The 24,342-nt window shown below is 37.0% G+C and overlaps 3 protein-coding genes across 11 annotated transcripts in view; 1 reads left to right on the top strand and 2 right to left on the bottom strand.

Moving 5' to 3' along the window:
- Positions 1 to 2,695: 2,695 nt before the first annotated feature.
- LOC108657104 (uncharacterized) lies at positions 2,696 to 3,811 on the bottom strand. Its single transcript, XM_018109563.3, has 2 exons — positions 3,586 to 3,811; positions 2,696 to 3,498 (listed from the first exon to the last, which is right to left on the bottom strand). Exons 1-2 carry the CDS (start codon positions 3,599 to 3,601, stop codon positions 2,852 to 2,854), a joined length of 663 nt encoding a protein of 220 aa, XP_017965052.1. The 5' UTR covers positions 3,602 to 3,811; the 3' UTR covers positions 2,696 to 2,851.
- Positions 3,812 to 4,179: 368 nt separating this feature from the next.
- Positions 4,180 to 6,513, top strand: GlcAT-I (Glucuronyltransferase I). Its single transcript, XM_089263084.1, has 3 exons — positions 4,180 to 4,323; positions 4,410 to 4,704; positions 5,173 to 6,513. The coding sequence occupies exons 2-3, from the start codon at positions 4,490 to 4,492 to the stop codon at positions 5,879 to 5,881; spliced, it is 924 nt and encodes a 307-aa protein (XP_089119210.1). The 5' UTR covers positions 4,180 to 4,323; positions 4,410 to 4,489; the 3' UTR covers positions 5,882 to 6,513.
- A 1,934-nt stretch (positions 6,514 to 8,447) lies between these two features.
- Positions 8,448 to 24,342, bottom strand: part of Fas2 (neural cell adhesion molecule fasciclin 2) — a 103,092-nt gene continuing 87,197 nt past the window's right edge. For 2 of the 9 annotated variants that reach the window (XM_089263074.1, XM_089263076.1), the window contains 6 exons: positions 20,473 to 20,597; positions 18,879 to 20,369; positions 18,627 to 18,810; positions 11,174 to 11,375; positions 9,773 to 9,895; positions 8,448 to 9,246 (listed from right to left, as the gene is read on the bottom strand). In XM_089263074.1, the coding sequence (XP_089119200.1) occupies positions 9,123 to 9,246; positions 9,773 to 9,895; positions 11,174 to 11,375; positions 18,627 to 18,810; positions 18,879 to 20,369; positions 20,473 to 20,597 (2,249 nt within the window). In that variant the 3' untranslated portion in view covers positions 8,448 to 9,122. Of the gene's footprint in view, positions 9,247 to 9,772; positions 9,896 to 10,623; positions 10,970 to 11,173; positions 11,376 to 13,723; positions 15,322 to 18,626; positions 18,811 to 18,878; positions 20,370 to 20,472; positions 20,598 to 24,342 lie in introns of those variants that run through there. The other 7 variants (XM_089263075.1, XM_089263077.1, XM_089263078.1 and 4 more) reach the window with 5 other exon arrangements.

Below are 24,342 nucleotides of genomic sequence, written 5' to 3'. Positions count from 1 at the left end.
GTCAGCAAAAATTGCGCCTAGAATAGTTTTATTGTTTTTTTTTTTTTTTTTTCGTTCATATATGATGATTTGACTTCATTCAAATCGACAAAAAACATTAACAACTTATTTTGTTATAATTTTAGTTTATGGAAATCTATTTATTAATATAGATCTCTAGTTTCTATATATATATATATTTTTGGCAAACATTTTTTTTAAAACTACAAAATATGAATATGAAAAAAAAAAACAAAAAAAAAAAAACTGAATGAATTTGTTAGCACTATATAAATATATGTATATATACATATATAGCTCTATATAGATCTTTAGTTTGTTTAGCTTAGAGTCACGAGAAATGAGAAAACTTAAGATTCGAAAAATGTATGTAAATACAATGAGGTAAACAATTTCTGCGTTTATTTGTGTATTTAAAAACAACAACAACAACAAAAAAAAAAAAAAACAAGATATGATATATGTAATCTATGAAGATAAATATCTATATAAGTTTACATAGATCGTAAGCAGGCCAACACTATAGACAACAGCCATAAGCCTATATATAGAGTATGATAATGCTCGACTATGCTTAACAAAATCTATTCGAAATAGTTAAAACAAGAAGAAGAAAGATAACGATATGTATCTATATATATATAGTTCACAATATAACATAAACATAAATCAAAGCAGTGGCCCTATATACATACATATATATATATATATATTTGAAAAAAAAAAAAAAATGAATTTTTTTTTTTATAATTAAATAATTTGAATACATATATAAAAACCTATAACTAAATACATTTACGATATGCCTAAATAAAATATGAAAAACAAAACGTAAATCGTTTTAAAAGTTAATTTAGAATGTAAGCAAGACGACAAGAAATGAAATTAAAAACTTGCAACAAAAAATTTAGAAATTATATTTCAAAAATATTTAAAAATAAAAAGAAAACAAATTTAATATGTAAGAAACAGAAAAAAGGAAATAAAAATTATGTTTCAAAATACTTTAAATCAATATAAAAATCTGGAAAATTGGAAAAATTGGAAAAATTGCAAAAGGAAAAGCAAGTTCAATGAGCAAAAATGTAGCACACATAGCGCTGTCTCTGTCACATGCATGCCGAATGAAAGACAAAGATAGAGCCAAGGAGAGCGAGAGAGGGAGCAGTTATGTGCTGGGCTATATATGACTAAATGTTTCTTATGTACGTGTATTTATGTAATATATAATATTAAAAAAAAAAAAAAAATATATATATATATATATATAAATATATACACATATGTATATCAGCAAATCTAGATGTGTTTTGTGTGTATATAAATGCAAAAGAGAAAAATGTACTTTGGTGTGCATGCGTGCATGTGCGTGCGTGTGTGTGTGTGTGTGCGTGTGTGTGTGTAAATTTCCCCTTTGAAAACGAACATTGTGCAGGCGCACAAAAGCTGAGCGCTATGGCACTCAGCTGAGCGGTTTATATTGTTCTCTATGAAATGCGGCGCGTGCTTTTGTTTTTTGTTAATCTCTATTTTTTACAGACCAAAGTAGAGTTAACTATATAAATTTTACTTTGTTAAATGAGCTTAAAAACTAAGTTTATGCCAAATTATAAAAACCTTAAAAAAAACCCAATTAACGAGTGAGTGCTAATGTTTTATAATTATATAAGAGTGTGTGTGTAAGCACTAAGTTTATATAAATGTATACTTCTATATATAACTCTACTACTATTTACTATTAAATTGCTATATATACTATTACAACTAATATAAATATATAAATATATATATATATATATATAATAAAGTAAATAAAATATAAATAAAACAGAATTAACAATTACCAACTACAATTATAATTAAAGAATACTTAAAACGATGAAAAGCAAAGAAAACCAACTACTACTTATAGAGTAGATGCCTAGCCCATCTCTTAACTTATACAATACATACCAAACTATTTGTACATGGAAACCCAACTAAATAAAAAAATAAAAATAATAATAAACAAAATTTTAAAATTAAAATTAAAAAAATTTAAAAAACAAAACAAAATATGGGCATTTAGAATTTAAAATTCGTTTGGAATGCAACAAATTTTCAGACCTTAAAAATACTATTAAAAAAAACATGGAAGATAATTCGTAGTTTAAAAACAAAAAGGAAAAAGAGAATAAAGTGAAAATTGAAAAATGTGTTTAAAAAAAAAAATAATATTAAATGAAATATGTGTATTTCAATGATGAATCGAATAAAACGAAAAGAAAGTAAATAGATCATAAAATCAAAGTCAGATATGCTGATGGATATATATGTATATATATCTATGTATATATATCTGTACACATATGCATATATCTATGTATATATACCTATATACATCTGTGTATATAGCCAAGATAACGGTGGAGCCCGCTCACGGTGAAAGTCACAGAGAAAATATGTAGGATTCAGAGTTAAAAGAGATTTAAGTGATGAGGCCTACAAAAAGTTTTTGGCTAAAATATTCATTTATATACCCTGAGCCCATTGAAAATGGGAAATCAAAACTATGTAACAGGCAGAAGGAGGCGTGGCACACCTCAAGATGAGCACTTCTCAAGATCAACCAAAAGCAACAGCTCTTTGTTCTACATGTCTAGTCTATGGGTTCTTTGGTCAGTGGTCGGAAGAAGAGAAGAGAAGAGAAACCAAGTTCGGGGATGGGAAGGGGACGTAATTTTTATTTCGAAACTTATTTTAGTTACTTATTTTTGCATTCAGTTATAAATTTAGATGATATTTCAAAGGAAGCGACTTTGGGGAAAGGGGAGGGGATGTTCTATTAGCTGATTAGATCATGAATATCATTTTACGAATTTGACAATTTTGATTGATGCTGGACAACGGCCGTGCGATTGCGCGCAACGTGCGAACTATGGCCACGCCCAAGGCTGGGCAAGAGTTTAATTGGATTTGGGTCGCGATGGACGTTGATCATCACCTTGGCCACAATCGAGATGACGCGATCCTGCTCACCGCTCTTATACAGGGCATCCAGATAGTCAAAGTACGATTCATAGCGTGCAAACTCTCGCTCTTCCGGCGCCAGCAATAGAATTTTCGTGTCACGCTGAAAGTCGGTTATGATATTGAGATCCTGTTCCATGAAGCGACAGAAGCCCGCCGACTCGGACTGCATACAGCGAAAGAACTTGTTCAAGAGATCATACTGAAAGGTCTTGCTGGCCTTCCGGGGCGACTTGAAGTTGGGCTTCTTTATTTTGGAGATGAAAGCTTTTGGCAGCCGGGGCTTGCGCTGCTGCTGCTGCTGCAGCTGCTGCTCTCTTATCTGCGACAGCTCGTGCAGGTGGCGATAGTCGTCGATCAGGGAGTCGCGTGCGACACCAACAGACGCCAGCTCGTCATCGGTAAGTATGTCCAGATTGTAGAACTTGGAGATTTCGTCATTGCTCATTTTGCAGCAACCTTTAAATTTGAGCTTTTGGTGATTAATATCTGCGGGGGAGAGTTCGGAGAGAGGAGGAGGACAACAGCCGTGAAGGTATGTTCTCGATTAAAGAATGAAGTATGAACGTAATTTACCAGTTGTATTGCACATTTTTCACTATTTTGTGTGTCCTATTGTCTTTTAAGAATTAGAAACTATATATAAATATGTTTTGTTTTTTTCAAATATTTTGTGTGTTGACGCTATGAATTTTTGTTGTGAATGAGGGCCTTCTATTATTTCATGTTATATGTCTCCATCGATTTGATAACTATTCCAAATGGAAGCTGATCCGAATTTTGACTTGTAACGGCAAGCCCGTGCATGGAAGTAGCGCAAGCATTATTAAATGGCTACAACAGCGTGTGGTGCAGACAACGGGCATATGAGAGCAAAACGGTTAACATCGTGAGCATTGCTTAACGTTTATGGCAACATCAGCCTGTTGGAGCTGTCTGCGCATGCCCTTCCAAGCGGTTAAGTGAATCGGAAAATGCAACAAGTAGATGTTCAGGTATGCATATTATATTATTTTTATGATATTTCTTATAATAATTCAATTCAGTTAAACGACTTTGAATATAGCGATATTTGCGGGCCAGCGATAGAAACATTGCATAGCGATATATACATCGCGGCTTTTGCTGTAGCTATCGTATATCGATATAAGCATACACTAGCTATCTTTTTTATTTTTTATGCACCAATAGCACAAAAGTTGTTAAAAATGTCATAAGTTCTTTTCGTTGATTTATTTAAAAATAAATTGTAAATTATTTGTATATAACTGAATGTGTGTCCTAATGCTGCGCTAGTGCAGTGGAGTGTTTTAGGTAAAGGGCAGCGGACAAAAGCAATCCACAGACAATCCAACTGGCAGCGCATTGTAATTATGTTTGTTTTCGTTTTGTTTGTTTAGCCGCAGTGTGTGTGTGTGCGTGGGACGTGCGCTGAGTTTTTTTTTGTTTTGGAGTAACCTAGGCGAAATTAGATGCTGAGATGTCCGAGGTACGCATTCGTCCACGGCAAGTGCTCGTGCTGATCATCGTGTTCATTGTTGTGCTGCTGATGGTTCATCGCAACGGTAAACACACCTGCCAGGGCCCCGCTTACCTGCAGGCGATGTACAGCAAAGCTCAAGCGGACACGTTGCCCAAAATCTACGCCATAACGCCGACGTATGCTCGGCCAGCACAAAAAGCCGAATTGACCAGGTGAGCTGCGATGTTGTTGTATTTGTATACCCTGTAGTGCGTGAGGTAAATGGTTGGGATGTATTTGCTTATGTGCATGTAGCATAATAAAGAAGGCGTGGCCAAATCCTTTGTGCATACATATAAATAGATGAATGCACATATACATATATACATATATTTTCTGTGGCATCTATTTTCATACTTCAACAAATCTATCTGTATGTCTGTCTAGGCGCCTTGCGGCTTTCCCGTTCTCCTTTTAAAGCCTTGCACTCGTATGTGTCCTGCTATCGCAAACGTGGATCACATTTACTATCGATAACTTTTGGGTTTTCTTGAATTGGATCGATTCAATTAGACCATTTCGTGCACTTTTCAAAAGATTGTTGACGAATGTGATAAATATAATTATTATACATGCTACATATACATACATACAAACATAAATATATATATTTATTATGTACATACAATTTCTCTTGCCAGGCTATCGCATTTGTTTATGCTGGTGCCCAATTTGCATTGGATCATTGTGGAGGATTCGAACAGCACAACGACTCTGGTGCGAAACGTATTGCTGCGCGCCGGACTGGACAATCGCTTCACGCAGCTGAATATCAAAACTCCGCCGGAATTCAAGCTGCAGGGCAAGGATCCCAATTGGATCAAGCCACGCGGCGTTGAGCAGCGCAATCTGGCCCTGACCTGGCTGCGCAGTAATGTGGATGCGGAGCGCCATGCCATTGTCTTCTTCATGGACGACGACAACTCCTATTCCGTGGAGCTGTTCGCTGAGATGTCCAAAATAAAGCCCGGCCGTGTGGGCATCTGGCCCGTTGGCCTTGTCGGCGGCCTGATGGTCGAGCGGCCGCTGCTCAACGATAACAACCAGGTGACGGGCTTCAATGCCGCCTGGCGGCCAGAGCGACCGTTCCCCATCGACATGGCCGCCTTTGGCATTAGCATCGATCTGTTCTTCAAGTATCCGCAGGCCAGCTTCTCGTACGAAGTGCAGCGCGGCTACCAAGAGAGCGAAATCCTACGTTATCTAACCACACGGGAGCAGCTGCAGCCGCTGGCCAACAACTGTCGCGACGTGCTCGTCTGGCACACGCGCACCGAGAAGACCAAGCTCAGTGCCGAGGAGGCGCTGCAGCGCCAGAACAAGCGCTCCGACGAGGGCATCGAGGTTTAACTGACCCCTCGCCTGTCCACCGCCCAGCCGCAGCCGCAGCATCACGATCTAAAGAATTTACCAACTCAGTGTTTTGTGTATTAGAATATAAATTTATAGAGGTATATATATATAGTATGTATATATATATGTATTGTATGTATATTCTGTTTTGGCAAATGTATTATAAGAAACAAAACTGTTCAAATGTTTTAATCAAATTTTATTCGAGTTACCTTTAAGCCAAATATATTTTTGCCTTGTAGAAAAACTGAACAAATATAAAAATATATATATGAAATATATGAAAGATTTCCTTGAATATATATAAACATATAGATGTATTTACAAAATAATATTTGTAAATACAAATATATGTCGATAAGCTGTCAGATTAGTCTAATCTGGTCTGAGATAATGATATACCATATGAGATTATGAAACCCAAGTTCAATTTAAAACTCTAAATAAAACACATTTTTGCATTTCCTTTGATAAATACGACTTTATTTCCCAACAATTCAGTTTCGTGGGCTTTTTTTTTTATTATTATTATTTTTTTGTATTTTTTTGAATTTCCATTTGTAATATTTGATAAAAAAGCTACACCCTCGGTAAATCTCGTGTCGATTTAGTCAATTTGCTCGCCATATTTTATATGCTTTGGGCTCTGTCGTATGCAGTTCCCATAAAAATGTCCACATCATATACATAAATTACAGTTACAATTCAGTTTTGGTTTCTGTGTAGCTCTTTCGATAGTTTTCTTAGCTTGTATAATATTTGTATAGATTAATCTTCTTCTGTTTCTGTATTTTTTTTTTTTAATATAGTAGGTAAAAAAGCTCTGAGAAGGCGCTTGGCTTAACTGGCAACAGAAGCTACAAAAGCTTTTGGCAAAACATCTACAAAACGGGACGAATTCAAAAGTAAATGAGAAACCAAAATTAACATAAAATTCAATTTTATTTATATTTTAATTAATATGTATATATATATATATTTATGTATATATATAGAGTTTTATGTAGATCCTTCTTGTATATATATATATATAAATTGATTTTTTCATTCAAGCTTTTTGGTTTTTATTCGTGTAAAAAAAATTACTTACATCTTAAATTGTTTATGTTAAATTAAATACTTTTTATTTAATTATTTAATTCATTTCTTACTTATATACCTTTAACTTTTTCTTTCATTTTTTACAAAAAAGAATATGTATATATAAAAATTATTAAATTATTAAAAATTGAGTATATTATATCATAATTTTCATTTGTTTAGCTTCATTCTTGTTCTTCCCTTCCGAATGTCATGAAAAAAAAAAAAAAAAACAACTTAGGAAATACAATATTATGTAAAATGTAGAGAGTAGAAATTAATACAAATTGTTTTGGCATTGTCGTAGTTGAAATTTGCTTGAAAATCAAATGTTTTTATAAGTAATTTTCTTATTTGTTTATTATATTTATTACACATTCATTAAAACATTCACTTGAACATTCATTTAAACATTTATATATGTATATTTTCTTGAAACTTTTCATTGAACGGTTTTTATTTTATTCTTAGAAATTTTTGAGTGCTAACAAATTTCCATGGAAAATTGAAGGTTACAAATTTTGAAAATTGAAATTAGAAAATATGAAGAGTTGTGGTAAAAAAAAAAATGGAGCATGCTTATTTCATTTTCAATTTCTTTCATCTTACATTCTGCATTTTTGAAATCCCCAATTGTTTGTTTCAAATTAAAAATTTTCAAGCTCTAATTTATTTTCTTTATATTCAAAGTTTTAGTTTTCCGTTTTTCGTTTGATCAAGTTCAAATTTTCCATTCTCAATTCTAAAGTTTTTAAAATTTGCATTAACTTTTAAGTTATTATTTTTTTTTTAATTTCAATTTTTTCCATTTGTAATTCTCAATTTTCAATCTGTATCTTTTTCCGTAACACTTTCCATTTAAGTTTGTTCTCTTTTGATTTTAGTTTTTGTTTTGTTGGCAGTGTTCGAATGCAGCTTTTGTAGCTGACTGTACTAGTCAAGCAGTTCAAAGTCGGCCTCAGTGCTGCTCATTCAAGCAGTGTAACGGCTGGATTCTCTACAACAAGCAGTTCATATTGACTTGTTAAGCTTTTCGGAGATCCTCTGCCAACGCGATACTCGCCAAGCTGTTCAGCTTTTGCCACCGACTGTACTTGGCCAGCTAACAGTTCTTTTATTCATGTGCCAAACTGCATTTTTGTCCTCTACTTTTGGCTTTTGTCGCAAACTGTACTTGCTATTTATTAGCACTATCAAACATTATCAAACATTGAGCATTCCATTTATATAACTAACATACATTACATACATATACATATATAATTTGTATATATATATATCAATATTTATGTAATTCGTACAGTTTTATTATTAAGTAGATGAATTTACCAATAGGAAACGAAGACGCATGCGATGCATAAAAATAATAAAATTCAAATCTTTTCTGTCCAATAAGTTGTCATGTGTGAAGTAAAAGTCTTTTCTTCAGTGGTTTTAAGTACTACGAAATTTTTGATGACGTTGTGTGTGTGTGTGTGTGAGGGTGTGTGTGGTATATGCATATGCTTGAACTTAATGTTTAAACTTATTTATGGCATGTTTAAGTTAGTTAAACTAATATTAGATTTTTGTTTTTCTCATTTTCTTTTTGTAAGGCATTAATTTAAGTTTCTTAAGCTAAAAATGTGTGTGTGTGCGTGTGTGTGTGTGTGTGGTTGTGGGTATATGTATTCTCTCAATTGTTGTCCAGTCTGAAAAAGAATTTAAGCTAATTGCAGCGAGTGTATGAATATGCTAAGTTGAAGCAACATGATCGAATGCGATGTGTACAGAGCTTAAAATACTATTCAGATATCGTATATGTATATATATATATATGTATGTTTGTGTGTGTGTATATATAGTTAAGACATTTAGTTAAGATAGAACTTAAGGAAACTAAACATCAACTCGTAGAATCATACAATAAAAAGGTGTTCCCACAGCTTTGGCTTCAAATTCTTGTCTGTTTTCCTATATGTGTGTGTGTGTGTGTGGGCTAGACGACAGGTAAATACATATATATTGTAGGTATATATATATAGGTGAGTTATGTGTTGAGTTGCTGCTGCTTCTTCTTCTCGATTATTTGTTGTTTGTTTGTTCAATACTTTTCTCAGTTGCAAGTTTTGTGCACATCATCTCTATTCTTTCATCCCGTTTCCCCACTTCATCGCGCTTAAACGGCTGAGTTTTTGCCAATGATTTCGCCGCTGCGCGAGTGCACGAAACGTCCATCGAACTCAATGGTTGAGTTCTGTTTCAAGCTGCCGGTGGGCGTGCGCAGAGGCTCCTTTTCGTCCCTGTGAATGCGAAAGTTGCGATTAGTATAAGAGAAATAAGCTATGTAAACGAGAGAAAGAGAAAGAGAGAGAGAGTGGAGCAGCAAAGCATTCAGACTGGCCAGAGCAAGCCAAAGCTTTTTGCTATGCTGCCATGGCGGCTAAGCCAGACAAAAGGCTGATTGCTACAGCCAGCAGGCAGACAAAAGCTAAATGCTACAGCTTAAGCTAAATAGAAAGGCAAAAGTTAAAAGCAAAACAGATCAGATCAAAAACGACAAAGTTGCCGCGGCCGTTGTCGGCAGACAAAAAGCTAAATGCTACAACTTAAAGCTTAACGACAAAAAACTACATACTACACGTAGTGGCAAATGTACAGTGCATTTATGATTAAGCAGGACAAAAGCATGTGAGATGAATAGTGTTGAAAAACGCAAAACGCATAGAGATGTGTGCGAGAGAGAGAGAGAGCGAGCATAGAGACATATGTTACTGTTACTAGAGAGCTAAGCAGAAAATCAAAACAAAATACGATTGATGTACGTACAATGGAGATGTCACTGGTGAGCCGCCGAGCTTAACTGGCGGCGGCAGTGGCAACGGTGATGGCGGCGGCTCCTTAACCAGCTGTCCACTGCAATAAGGTAGCGGGAAACGCCAACCATAAAGACTGCTTGGTTAGATGTTGATAATTTTGATGATTTTTGTTCAATTTTTTTTGTTTTTTGTTTGTTTATTTTTTGATATTTTTTTATTTTTGTCATTTGGTTTGGTTTGGTTTTTGTGTTGGATGATTGGAACAGTACGTATGAGGTTGATGAAATCAAGAGAGAGAGAGTATAGATTGTATGGAGAGTTCGGTAAGTTGTGGCTATGTAAAAGGTAGGTGAATGTATTCTAGTTTTTATTTTTATCTTATGGCTGTCTTCGTGTGTGTGTGTGTGTGTGTGTGTGTGTTGAGATGATTACAAATAAATGATTGATGATGTACATAAAGAAGACGATCTGAATAATAACATGAAACAAGATCAAAATGTCGTCTCCAAATGCAGCCAGCAATAGTTCTACTAGAACCTAGACCTAGATACTATATGTGAGTGTGTATGTGTGTGGTGTTAGTGTGTTTGTGTGCTATATACTATGTAGCAGACAAGGCACTTCGAGCTGAAGAAGTATTTTATTTCAGTGTTTACATAGACTAGACTCTAAGACTAGATAGCTGGCTGCATAGGACTGAGACTAATAATGTGTGAAAGTGAAACACTAAGTAGAAATCAAAATGAAATGTATAACATATATATATATATAGATATGTATATCGATAAGTATCGAATACACACACGCACACATATAACATATAAGGTAACAGTGTTGGCTAACACAACGTAAGGAAAATAGTGTTGGAAAGGAAACTATCTATATATGTATCAATTGAAACAACTAAAGCAGTTCGTGTGTGCTTGAAAAGAAGTTGGAAAAATATAACGGTACTTTCGGTCTGTTTCACGTGAACTTAATAATAATATTGCACCAGAAATGAGAGAACAAAACGTGAAAGAAAAACTCAAGCAGTAAAATGGGATATGTGAACAGAGTATTTTTCGAATTTTGTTTTGTTGTCAATTTTTGTTTTGTTTTCGCTCAGTTTGCTCAGACGAATATTAGGGAATTTCGATTGAACAACAACGATTTAGGACGCGCATAGACCCAATTGTATTCGAAATCCGGACGTTGAGAATTTTGGCTTTTCGAAAGTAGGCAACAAAATAAATAGAAATTGGAAAAGAAAACAAACAAGAAATAGGGAATAATGAGGAAAGAGTTTTTGTTGTGGTTTTGCTTCGTATTTTTTTTTTTTTTTTTCGAATCATTTCTAATGCAATATTATCGTAGCATCAGCAAGATATATATAGCTCTATATACATATAGCTGTGTTCAGTCAACTCACCTGCCCAGCTTTGCCTCGTCGTCGATCTCCGAGGGCGAGCGCTTGGCCTTGCGGCACATCGCGGCCATCACGCCCATATGCACCGTTATGCAGCACAGCAGATCCACTATGAACAGCAGCAGGAGGACGCCGCCCACGGCGATGCCAACGATGGCCGCCGAGGAGAGCACCTGGCGTTCGGCTACCTGAATGACATCGTTGCCTATGTCCAAAGGAAGAGAGAACGAAGAATGCGAACGTGTGTGTGTGTGTGAGTAAGTGTGTGTGTGTGTGTTTGTGTGTGTGGGAGGGTGTGGGAATAGAAAGTGCTTGGATTAGTATTGTCTTTGTCATTCAAGTCTTGCAAGAGAACTGATCTCTATAGATCGTATATTATATAGAGTATATATATATATATATTAATATAGTGGCATATTTTAAATACTAAAAACTTATAGATTATGGTATATATAGTATATATGTATATATATATCTATAGTAAGCATACGTGAGCTACATGGAGTGTGTTATTCCAGGGTATCTCAAATTTGACAGCGAGCCAAGAGCCAAAAACTAACTCGAGTTTGATTCGAAATTCAGTTTGTCAAAGGGCAAATATATACATACATATACATATATATTTGGTATCTTTGTATTACAATTTAAAATACTAAATATGTATATATCATGTATATATATTTATGAAAACTATATATATATCGGAATAAATATGTGTATAAAATATATATTTGATATTTTTGTTTTTGAATTTTAATTGTTTTTTTTTTTTTTTCCAGTATTTTTGCATTATTTTTCAGAGTTGTTAAATTTTGTACAAACATTTACATTTTTGTGTGTGTATTTCAAATGATGATATAACAAACTTAAGCATTTTCCATTCAAATTAAAACTAAAATTAAAATTGAGTTTTAAAATTAAAAACATTTCACAAATAAAAAATAAACAAGTTTGGTTAAAAAAAAAACATGCTGCTTTCAAGGGCAGGTTAGACAGAGAGAGAGAGAGTTAGATATAGGCAGACAGTAAGACAGAAAAAGGGAGAGTTAGAGAGAGAGAGAGAGAGAGAGAGAGAGAGACAGTTAGAAGTGAGATAGCAAGAGAAAGTGTGAGATAAAGCATATGTGAGAAAGCGCATTAGGTGGAGGCTGCAAAGCAACAAGGATTAAACATGAAATGCCAATAAGCCAAATACAAAAGAAGAAGAAGCAAAATATGAAGAAGCTGAAGAAGAAGAAGAACAAATATACAAGCAAAAGCAATTTTATACAATTTGTACAAGACGTGTGTGTGTTTGCGTGGGTGTGTGTGTGTGTGTGTGTATAGAAGCTGGTATACAGAATGATAACGATAACGATAACGATAACATAGGTTTAGTGCGCTCCAACAAATTTCGGGTTTTGATTAGTTAACAACAAATTTCGGATTTCGAATAAAGATATATGTATATACATATATAGTAGGAGTACATATATATATATGTTTGTATATACCTATCTAATTTAGTTAGACTACAAGGAAATTTAGTTATTGTTTGTTTAGTATCAAAATTGATTTAGAATGCGTTTTAGAGCCGATGCCGTTTGTATTTGGTTTAGTTAGTCGTTTTTTTTTTAGTTGTAATCGAATGCGTTTTTAGATTGTGTTATTTAAGATCGATTAATTGAGTATATAAATAAATATATGCATATATTAAGAGATAGTTAGATAGAGAGTGAGAGAGAGAGAGAGAAAGAGAGAGAGAGATAGAGAATAAACTAGTATTAGTTATGATAAATATGTATTTAACGAGCTAAAGTTGTTGCATAACCATATTACCTGTCGGCATTTGACTGGGGGCTGCACGGCCGTTGGTTGGTCGTACGATAAACGAGTTATCGATAACAAGAGCTCTCAAGTTTTTCTTTGCTTAAAGTTGCCTTTATTATCCAAAATGAACTTTGCATATTTCGATTTTGATTTCGATTTATCTTTTTTTTATTTCATTTTATTTATCGACTGCTTACAACATTTATATGACACTTTTTTCTACTGCTTGGTGTGTGTGTGTGGTGTGTGTGGGTGTGTATGGGTGTGTATGTGTGTGGGAGAGCCAAACTGTCTCTCCGATCGTAGAGTACTCATGTTTAGTAGCATTAAAATTGAACTGATGGCTGACTGACTGTCTGACATTTGGCTAAGAGTTATAAAACATTTATGTACAGTTGGGCATTAGCTAGCGAACTGCTTGATCAACTGCTTGCGCTACAGGATACAAAAAAAAAAAAACAAAAAAACATTTCCCCCCTCTTGCGGAGATTACGATACGATCTGCTCAGCAACGTTAGGCGGGCTGAATTATTCACTAACTATAGTAGATATACTATATGTATACTGATATATAGATATATGTATATAACCTTTGTATATGGTAAAGTTACAAATTGGAAATATGTTTCACGACATATATATATATGTATGTATATATATATCAATATTTGGCTAGAAAAAGTTTTGGGCTTTCTTGTTGACTAAAAATTGTATACAAGGAATATTTTTACTAAATTGAACTCGTTTATCTTATTTGCCTTTTGCTAGTTTTCATAGTTATAGATCATACATATATGTATGTATCTATATACGTATATGTATGTGGTTTATAAACCTTAAATTTCATTGAGCACAAACATTTACATTAAGCTAAATACACCATGTGAAAAAAATTCGTAGTTGGAAACATATGTTTTTAGTAATTCTTTTCATTTTTGTGGGGGTTTTTGTGATGCTTAATTACCTCAGATTAGCCCTCAATATGGTATTACTAAAGTTCTTAGTTATTTTTTTTTTTTTTTATCAATTTATATATTTTATTAGATAAATTTTTTCGTTTCTTTTCAGTTACTTATTGTCCCCTAAACGTATACGTTCAATAGAGAATAAAATTGAAAAAAAAAAACTCAGATTCAAACTACCCGAAACATAAACTGGAACAACTTGGGCTTGTAATACTTATAACACGGTGGTGTGGTCTCTTCTTCTTCTTATAACTTCATCTTGATCATCATCATTTGCAACATCTTTTTTTTTTTGAGCTAAACAGAAAGGAAGCCTGATATAAAATTGAAGACTTCTTCATATATATACCTGATGTAAATATATATATATGTATGTATATTTAACTATAAGAGAACCTGGTTATCTACATACTCTCTCCGAAAACAAAAACAACCGATGGAATCGATAACAACAATAATTGCTTTTGATTGGCAGTGCTGGCTTTTTTTTTCTTTGTTGGTATTTTGCGGTATTTTTTGGTAAACAACAAACTGAGTTGCATCTGACGGACAGCTAAAACGCTAAGTTAACTTAGATATTGGTAAGTACATGCATGTCCGGGTGACCAAATAAAACATATGTCTACATAGAGCCAAAGTTTTGATAAATATACATATATGAAAGTTTCCCCAAAGACGACTCTTAGTAAGAGACTTATTTTTTACGACTCTTCCTAATCGAATGGCAAATCTTCTAGCAAATTTCTACAACTCTCTTTTATCGATAACTTAAGTAGAAGCTTAACTGTAGTTATCGGCAAGAGTATCGCTCTTTGTTTTGGTCACCCCATGGTATGTGGCTATGCTTATGTGTTGGTACTAGCTTTCTTAGTATGTTTTGTAGTATTTTCCTCTTTTGGCATTTAGCGGCTTGTTTGTACATTGAATGGAATCATCATAGTGTCTATAGAGCAGTTATTTTCGTAACATTCTAGTGATAGTTAGATAATTAGTTCTCATATGCTGTTGCTACTATAGCTTAATATATGTATGTTAGTATGTCTCGGTTTCTGTGTGTGTGTGTGTGTGTATATGTATGTAATTAAGTATAATTCATTTGTTTGGTATTTTTGGTATTTTGTTTTTGTTTTTCGTTTGCTTATTATTTATATACAATTGTCGATAGATTAGAAAAAAAAAACACGTTTAGCAGGCCTCAAAGCAACATCAGATTGATCCGCGCATGCACTGCTTGCCCCACTGCTTAGCCAGAGCGCAGACACATCGAGAGCAGCAGCAGCAGGCCCAGCGGCAGCATTGGCATCGCTCGTTGTAAAGCAGTTTGCTGGCCAAGCAGTCCTTTCGTGGCACTGCTTGATGAGTACGGGTAGGGCTTGTCTGTGTTTGCGATTGGTGGAGGATAAAGGCAAACGGGCAAGGGGCAAAGGCAAAGGCAGAGTCACAGGCAGAGGTACAGTTACAAGTCGGATATAGGTACAGGTACAGGTTCGGGTACAGGTCGAGGTACATTTGTTTTTGTTTGTTGCATTTCATTTCATTTTTTTTGTTTTGTTGTTAAGCATTCGATTTTGTTTTGTTTCGGCATATATCACACAGCGTAAAAGAGAGAAAAAAAAATACAAAGAAAAGTAGTAGAAGAAAAATAGGAAGAAAAGGAATCACACAAAAGAAGATTTTGTTGGTTGGTTGTTTTTTTTTTTTCATTTCATTGCATTGAATAAGTTCAAAAAGACGACGACGACGATCAAAAAGACGCTCAAACATAATGTGAGTGTGTGCGAGTGTCTAATATATATATATGTATATATATGCGTGTGTGTGTGTGTGTTTGTATTTGTTTAAGTATTAGAGATTAGTGGGTGTATTTGGTTTGATTTGGCATTGCTTTGTTTACAGTTTGATAGCTACGCTCAAAGTGTTTACTGTTTGTTTTAGTATTAGATTAAATGTAGTTAATATATTGTATATATATATATGTATAACATATATATACAGGCATTAAATTGTAGTTAGTATAGGTTAAATTAGCTATTTATATTAAATTATAGTATATATTAATAATATATGGAGCATGAATATGATAATGCAATATGAAATGAGTGCGATAGCGAGAATGAGAAACACAGAGAGTGAGAGAGAGAGAGAGAGTGAAAGAGAGAGCGAGCTGTATAACAAGTTCACACACACACACGTACATAGACAATGATTAGCAAAAACTAGCGATGATAGTCTTTCAGTACAATGCGCTTAGCCGATAGTTGCAATCGATAGTTATGCTTAACTGAACACGACGAACAATATATAAAATAAACAACTAATAGAGCAAGACATACACACACACGCGCGCGCAAACTGTAGAACAAAAAAATGAAAGAGACAGAGAGAGAGAGAGAGAGAGAGAAAAAGACAAAGAGAGAGAGAGCGAGACAGGTAGACAAACATAATACACAGATGCTTAACAAAAATATATGAGGAAAAAAAAGAAACAGTTGCAAATTTGTTTTTCTATATTTATTTATTAATTAATAATGTTTTATTTTTATTTTTATTTTGATATCATCTTTGTTGCTTAATACAAAAATTTAACTAAAGAAATTGAAAAAAAAAAAAATAGTTAAATCATAAATGGATGAAGCACAACTAAGCAAGTTAAACGATATAAATATGCATATATATATATATATCCGTTTGTCTGTTATATGTATATATAATTCGAGTTTTATTACAATTCTTGATTTTTTCTATTTGTAAATATATTTTTTTTGTATTAAAAATTAGTTATTACAAAAATATGCATTTGAAACGTGAAAAACTTTTGTGATTAATGCACACACACAAAAATATAAAAAAAATTAATTAATTCAACTAAATTATGGAAAAAAAAAATTAAAATATTAAATTTTAATTTTTTTTTTTTTAAATTTTAAAATTAATAATTAAGTAAATGCTTATGAATCGTAGTAGAAAACACAAAAAAGTTCAGTTCACACAAAATATTACAATATACGGTATACAAAGGAGTTGGGAGCATGGGAGAGCGAGAGAGCGATAGAGAGAGAAAGAGAGAGAGGGAGCGAGAGAGAGCGCGCAGAGCTCACAACACAATTTGATGTTGACACTTAAACAAAATGGAATTCTGTGATGTTTCTTCATGTGTGTGTGTGTGTGTGTGTGAGTGATGATGTCTTTGTGTGTGTGTGTGGGTGTGAGCGGGACAACACTTGTGAGAAATGTTGAGCAAATATTTACTTTGCATACTTTGCTTGACTCTTAGCTCAGTGTAGAATAGAAAATAAAAGGGAAAGGAAAACAGTGTTGTACAACGCCAGTTGAAAGTATGCAGTGAACTTGTGCCAGCGACATAGTTCACATCATATTTCTGCTGTTCTTTTAGTTTTTACTTTGCTGGAATGTCAATTTATGGGAGGTTGTAACGGTGGGCGGGTTTGGGCGTGGCACTGAAATTAGCCTTAGTTCTTTTAGATTAGCACAAAAAGAGAGCATGCAAAAAGGTTCACAGCGAAATGGAACGAAAAATGCGAGAAAAAAAAGAAACAACTGCAAATTACACAGTCAGAAATAACTGGGATACTTTCTTGTAGAATTATCGATAGAAATCAGAGAAAAGTTTATATAGAGACAGAGAGAGAGAGAAATAGAGAAAGAGCAGAGTGAGCAGAGAAAATATTTTGGTTTTTTTTTACACTGAACTAAAAACAAAAAACTAAAAAAGGAAGTTGAAGAAATATACACTACAAAAAAATTGTATGCAAAAGTTATTGTACTCGCTATAATTTATATATATATATACGTTGGATACGTTCAAAAATAGTTTTATATATATCTATATAATATATATATATATAAAGTTATGTATATATATATATCTGTATATTAAGAGATAGTATGCATGTATATTCAAGAATTTGCGTAAGTATTTTTGCTGATTTCGTTTTACTCAAAGTTTCACGCTATCGATAACGAGTGATCGATAATGCTATCGTTGCAAATTTAAGGATATATTTGAATGATTCTTACAGATATTCGATGCTCTTGTTATCGAAAAGCCAATTATGATCGATTTAAGGCCGAATAGATATTCAAGATTCTCAGTTTGAAGTGATCGATAATGATATCGTTATAGATTTGGTTTTTATCCGAGTCCGGCTATCGATAACAACTAACAACAATAGTATATTACTATCGATAATGTGTGATTATCGGCTGTTAGTTTTGGTATTGTTTTTGTTTTTGTTTTTGATAGTTATCAAGTGTGCTCGCTATCGATAGCGTATGATTGATAACACTATAGTTATCGAATTCAGGCTAATGTTTTTTGTTTTTGTTTCTGTTATACTCAATAGTTATTTCAATTAGATTTTATGCAAATGGTTTATGATCATTGACAGGCAAAAAGAAACCGAACCGATTTATCGATATACATGTGAATCGCTTCGATTTGTTTTCGCTTTAGGCTAACATTGTGGTTAGGGCACTAAGTAAGGTAATGCTGATTGTTGTGGCCAGCGCAATGATTGTTGTTGTTGTTGCTGTTGTTGTTGATGTTGTTGCTGTTCTTGTTGTTGTGATTGTGAGTTGTTTGTGTAGCGAACTGACGCCAGAATTGAAACCAGCCGAATAGAGCAACGTGCCCAGATTGTTATTAGCTGAATCGGACTCACCTCGTGTCGTTTTCATAATGATCGATGCCGGCGACGAATAGCCAATGGCATTGTGCGCCTTCAGCTCGATGCGATAATACGTATTGCCACTCAGATCGGTCATCTGGTACGATGTGGTCTCGACCACCTCGACCGTATTGCAGCGATCCTCAAGCTCATGCCAGGTGCCAGCCATCTTAACGCCCTGCAAATCGATAACACATATGAGTAAGTACAATCTAGACAGAATTTCCCTTTGTTCCCCCCACTTACCGGACAGTACTTGATCTGGTAGCGGTCGATGGGCTCGCCGTTGTCGGCGGGCACACCCCAGCGCAGCTCAAAGTGATCGGAATAGGGCGACACTACCACCGGCTCTTCCTTATCGTTCTGCTCGGGTCTGTGCAGGGGCTTCGGCTCCTCGGGTGCCGAGCGACGCGGCGTCGACTGCTGCTGATTGACGCCCCAGTTGCCCAGGCCGACCTGATTGCGTGCCGCAAAACGGAAGCTGTACATCGTCTGTGGGCGTAGTCCCTCAACAATATAGGGCGAGTCGGGTGACCAGCTGCGATTCAGGGCTGTCGACCAATCCGGATTGTTGACCTCCTTGTACTGCACGCTGTACGCGAGAATGGGCAGGCCAAGCTCGGTGGGCGGGCCGCGGATGTCAAAGGTTATGGTCGTTGCGGTCAGCTGGCGTGGCACCGCAGCTGCCACAAAGTCCGGCACGCGCGCCTCCTTCAGCTGCATGTCGTGCTCGGCGGTGCCATGAATGTTGGTCGCAATGCACTTGTAGGCCGAATAATACTGACGCGTCACCGGATGCACAATGAGATCGCTGCGCGGGCCGGTGCCTTCGATTTTGAGGTTCGTGTCGTACAGGTCCTTGATGTTGCGTCCATTCCAGCGCCATTCGATGGTGGCGTTCGGTATGCCCATGGCCAGGCAGCTCAGATTGGCTATGCGCTGCTCCCAGCTGAACACTGGCGGCAGCTCCTTCATGTGCGAAAAGTCCGGTGCGAACTCTATGGCAATGTGTCCCGTCTTAAAGGCCGTATCGCCCTTGTTCGTCGCAATGCACTGGTAGAGGCCGTCGTCGGTGCGCTGGGAGCGAGCAATGCGCAGTGTGCCCGTACTCTCGCCGCGCTCCTCATCGAAGTATTGCTCGAGGGTAATGCGCTCGTCGTCCATCTGTATGCCGGGCGTGTACTGCTGCTCGGTGCCCCAGCGACGGAAGCTGATGGCCGGTGCTGGACGTCCCTTGGAGCGGCAAGTGATGGCAATTTCCTTGCCACTAACGCCCGTCACATTGTACAGCTCGTAGATGGAGGGGCGCACCAGGACATTCAATTTGGTCTTCTGATCGACGACGCCGGCACCGTTCCTGGCTATGCACGTGTATGTGTCGTAGTCCTCCTGGGTAACCGAACTGATGGTCATCAGGCCCGTCTGGGCGTTCACCGTGAAGCGGTCGGCCGTCGCCACATTCAGCTGCTCCGACTGCTTGATCCAGCTGATTTCCGGCACCGGCTTACCAATGGCCGTACAATTGGCAGCAAACGGCTTGCCCTCGACGGCCTCCAGCTGGGCCGGCAGATGGGTAATCACCGGGGCAATGTAGACCTCGACGCGTATGGTGCGCTCCAGCAGCTCGCCAGTCTCAATGACTGCGGCACGGCAGGTGTAGATGCCATCGTCGGTCTCGGCCACGTTGCGTATCAACAGGCCATGTGTCTGCACCACGTACTTGGCATCTGTGCGTATCTGTGGGCGGAGAGGAGAGCCGGCGAGGCGGAGTCAGATGAGAGATGCAGTGCGACTGCAGGACGAACTTTAGCTCTATATGTGTATATGTAGGTGTACTTACCGGGTCGCCGTTGCGCAGCCAGTCAATGGTTGGATTGGGATCGGCTTTCACCTCGCACTTCACCACATAGTCGGAGCCGAGTATTGGGAATTGATTCTCTGGCGCATTTGTCCAGGTAATGGCCACTGCAATGAAAAGTCGAGATGTCAACAAACGCTTGCCTAACGTGCCGTATACGTAATATAATTTCAAACAAACTGTTGAAGGCGCAGGCAAAGAAACTCCCTCCCTCAGAAAAAAGGCAAACCCCAAGCCCCGAGCTGACGTCTTTGATATGTTCACGTATTTGTTAGCCCTGGCATTCAACTAAACCAAAACATGACCCAACATGGCCAACAACAAGTTTTTGCCGCAATCCAGCGGCTCTTGCGCTCGAAGGGTCATTAACGAGCCCGACGAGTGCGACGCTGTCGGAGGACGTCGCTTGTCCTCGTGGCATGCCAATAAATCTCTGTGGCAGTAGCACAAATTGCAAAAAAAAAAAAAAAAAAACGAAGCAGAGCAAACGAAATAAATGAAAAAAATTGCTAACTCAAATTCCTAAATCAAATACTTGAGCACAAACACAGCAGCTCGTCGCTCGCAGTTCGCAGTTCGGACAGTCGGACAGCCAGTCAGCTAGTCAGCCAGCAAATCGAAGCTGAGACAGCCAAGTTAAGGCGCAAAGTAAAATATTTTTGTAGAAAACGAACTGCTTAATATCCGTACAGTAGCTGCTCCGAGCTGGGGCAGAGCTGGAGGCGGAGTGGGACGAGGAGGAGCTGTGCAGAGCTTCAGGTGCAGTTTTATTGGCACAGTTCAGTGACTCTATGCGATTCATTTGGCTTAATGATAGCAATGCGAGCTTTTGCCATAGAAATCGCATTGCCCTAAACAGCCATAAATATGACAAAGCGCTTTTGGAGCAAATAGTAAAGGATTTTCTGGTTGTCCTATGTGATGTCAAGACCTTAAAGTGAGATCCTCAAAGAATTTGCAAGTTTGCTTCAAGCATCTACATAATCTAGAGCAACTTGTGGCGGAAATTTTTAGGCTTCCAAGTTTGAAGCGTTCGACTGAAAGGAGTAGAGTCAAAGACTTGTCTAAAATTGTTCAAGAGAAATTTCATTTAAGCACTAAACATAAACACTCGATAAATTGTACGTCGATAAATCGAAGATCACGATTAGTCGACAACAATTTTATGCCCTTGATGGAATAATTTCTGTGTGAGTGGAACAAAAACTGTTCCTCCTGCAATTTCGAATTATCAGGATTAACCACATAAGTTACCAAATAGTTAAATTGAGCTCAACTGTACTCAATGGTCGATCATGTAAGCAGTGCAGTTTAATAACTCTCGCCTAAGCAGTTCAGTTTTTATACCCTGAACCCATTGAAAATGGGAAATCAGGCTATAATGTTTTGTGTTCACATTACATTACATTAGAATGGATTCCCAGGTAGTAGGGACTTGAGTGCAGGATCTTCTGTATAATATGTGTAAGCGAGATGAGGTCCAGCAGTTTATCTCTGTGTCGAGCTAAAGCAATCTAATAAGTTTTCTAATAGATTGAACGAGTCAAAGTTTACTTTGGCCAGCTGGGTAATCCCTGCTGCAACAATAATTCCTGCTCAACAGCGAGAGACTGGCGTCTAATCAATCACACACAGAGCTCTAGTAATCCTGCCCTCAAATCTTTCAAATTTCAGTTAAATGAATTTCATAGTTCTGTCTCAAGTCACGTAGTTGGCGCAGCTTAAAGCAATGCTCGGTCTCCCATTCTCTCCCATTCTCTCCCTCTCTCTCTCTCTCTCTCGCTATATCCATTTCCAACTCGTTGACTGTTGTCACAGTTTGGCTGATTGTTTTTATTTAGCTGTTTACTGCTGGCACAGCTTTTGGGGCCACCCAGAATGTCTGCGGTTGCCGAGAGCCAAACAGAAATCCAATTGCTGCTGTCTGATTTTTAATAACTTGCTGCAGTTTCAATTTTTTATATAGCCTACATATATATATAGACAATGTTTGGGTGGAGCAACTTTTTCAATAAGTTGCGAGTCGATGCCGGTGTTTGGTTCGTGTCCTTTGCCCTCTGCCCTCTGCCCTGTGCCCTGTGCCCTGGCGCTGTCCTTGTCGTTGTTCAAACTAATAATGAAATCGTAAACTAGTTCATCTTTTTGCTTATTTTCCTTTGCTGTGTGCTTCGTTGCCGTTGTTGTTGTTTGTCAGACGTCAGCGAAAAGTGTTTGCACAACAAAATCTCACACGCAGCGACAATGCTGACAACAACAACAACAACAACGACATTGAGGCAAAAGCAGCTGCAGTTTGTTTGCCTTTGGCTTGAGCTTCGAGTCCGGCTAAGAAACATTTTCAGACAGCAACTTTTATTTATTTTATGTGTTGCACACACAGAGAGAAAGAGAGAGAGAGAGAGAGAGAGAGAGAGAGAGAGAGAGAGAGAGAGCGAGAGAGAGAGATACACATGAGGCATGCCAATAAAATTGGGAAATGGAAAAATGTTTTTTAACACAACTTCCCGTTTGGCTTTGGCCATAAAAAGGCCGGACAGCAGGATTTGGCTTGAAAAAAAAAGAAGACCATTTGCACCCACTGCACTCTGTCCCTCCCCCTCTGTCCCTCCCTCTCTGTCTCTGTCTCGCTCCCTCGCTGTGCTCGCTGTGTGCATTGTTTGACAGTCAACAGACAGCTGAGTTAGATAGACAGATGGCTTGTTATTACACTGATTTATAAATAAACTGTAAATATTTGAGCTGCACACACACACACACACACACATGCAGCTTCATCATCCTTATTCCACTCTTCTTACGCTTTGCTCTGCGGCCGCAAAGCGATCTGCACAATTTCCGCTCAGGAAATAAGGCAAAACTTCTGTAGCATTCCACTCCATCAACAGCACGACGCTGCAGCCACTTAGACTACCTCCAGCTATATATCATATATTTTTTATAAATTCCCCCTCCCCCCACTTTTTTTCGCCACTTAGCAACCGACGCCATGGAAATGCAGCCAAATATCTTGTTAAGGCGCTCAACTAAGTTGGCCAAAATGAGGAAAGTGTTTAGGGTCTCAGTGGAGAGCTACTCAACAACAATTTTTGTCTCTTGCTTTTTATATTAAAAAAAATGTATTCTAGTTATGAATTTCCCGAAAAATATTTTCTCCAAAAAATTAATCACAATTTGCAGAAATGTTTCTGAAAATTCAAACTCTAGACTTAAGTCCCATCAAATCTTTAAGCTCAGCGACTGCTGATGCAGTTTAAAGTCGCTTAAATTTCACTCGGCCTGGGCAGTTTTTCAATTAGTTAACTTGACAGTGGCGAGCGGGCCAAAGGAAATCGGCTTAAGTGCTTACTCAATGAAAAGAAACAAGAGTTTCAAATATTTATGGAATGTGGAATATGAAGTGGAGACACACTATCAATTGGTCTCATTAAGACGTCAGAATTTTGTCATATTTTACGGCATTTAATCGTAGTAGGAGAGCTTTAAAAGCGACAGACAGAGTGAGAGAGAGAGAGAGAGAGAGAGAGATAGATAGTGGTGAGGAGTGGGCGCAGTAGCAGATAGAGTCCGAGTTGGGAGCGAAAGTTGAGCGCACTTTTGGCAACATCGGAAGTTGCCATTGCAACGGAAGTTTGCTTGCAGCATATGCATTTATTAAAAGCATAAATATTGAAATATTAAGCTCTGAGTGCCACAAACAACAACAACAGGAGCAGCAGGAGCAGCAGGAGCCGCAGGAGCAGCAACAGCCAAAGCAGTCTCCATGTGTGTAAATAGTTGGATGGCACCTACAGCTGCTAGTGGCGACTACTTGACAAGAAGAAGAAGAAGAAGAAGAGGCAGATGAGGGAGAAC

Source organism: Drosophila navojoa, chromosome X (genome assembly GCF_054131105.1).
Source record: "Drosophila navojoa isolate 15081-1374.11 chromosome X, UAZ_NAV_1.0, whole genome shotgun sequence".
Taxonomy (NCBI): Eukaryota; Metazoa; Arthropoda; class Insecta; order Diptera; family Drosophilidae; genus Drosophila; species Drosophila navojoa.
This window is presented reverse-complemented; position numbering and strand designations above follow the sequence as displayed.

Bases quoted from the DNA above. Each gene is read 5' to 3' on its own strand.
- GlcAT-I (XM_089263084.1), top strand. From the start codon at position 4,490: ATGTCCGAGGTACGCATTCGTCCACGGCAAGTGCTCGTGCTGATCATC. The intron at 4,705-5,172 runs GTGAGCTGCGAT...TTCTCTTGCCAG, and splicing joins CAAAAAGCCGAATTGACCAG to GCTATCGCATTTGTTTATGC.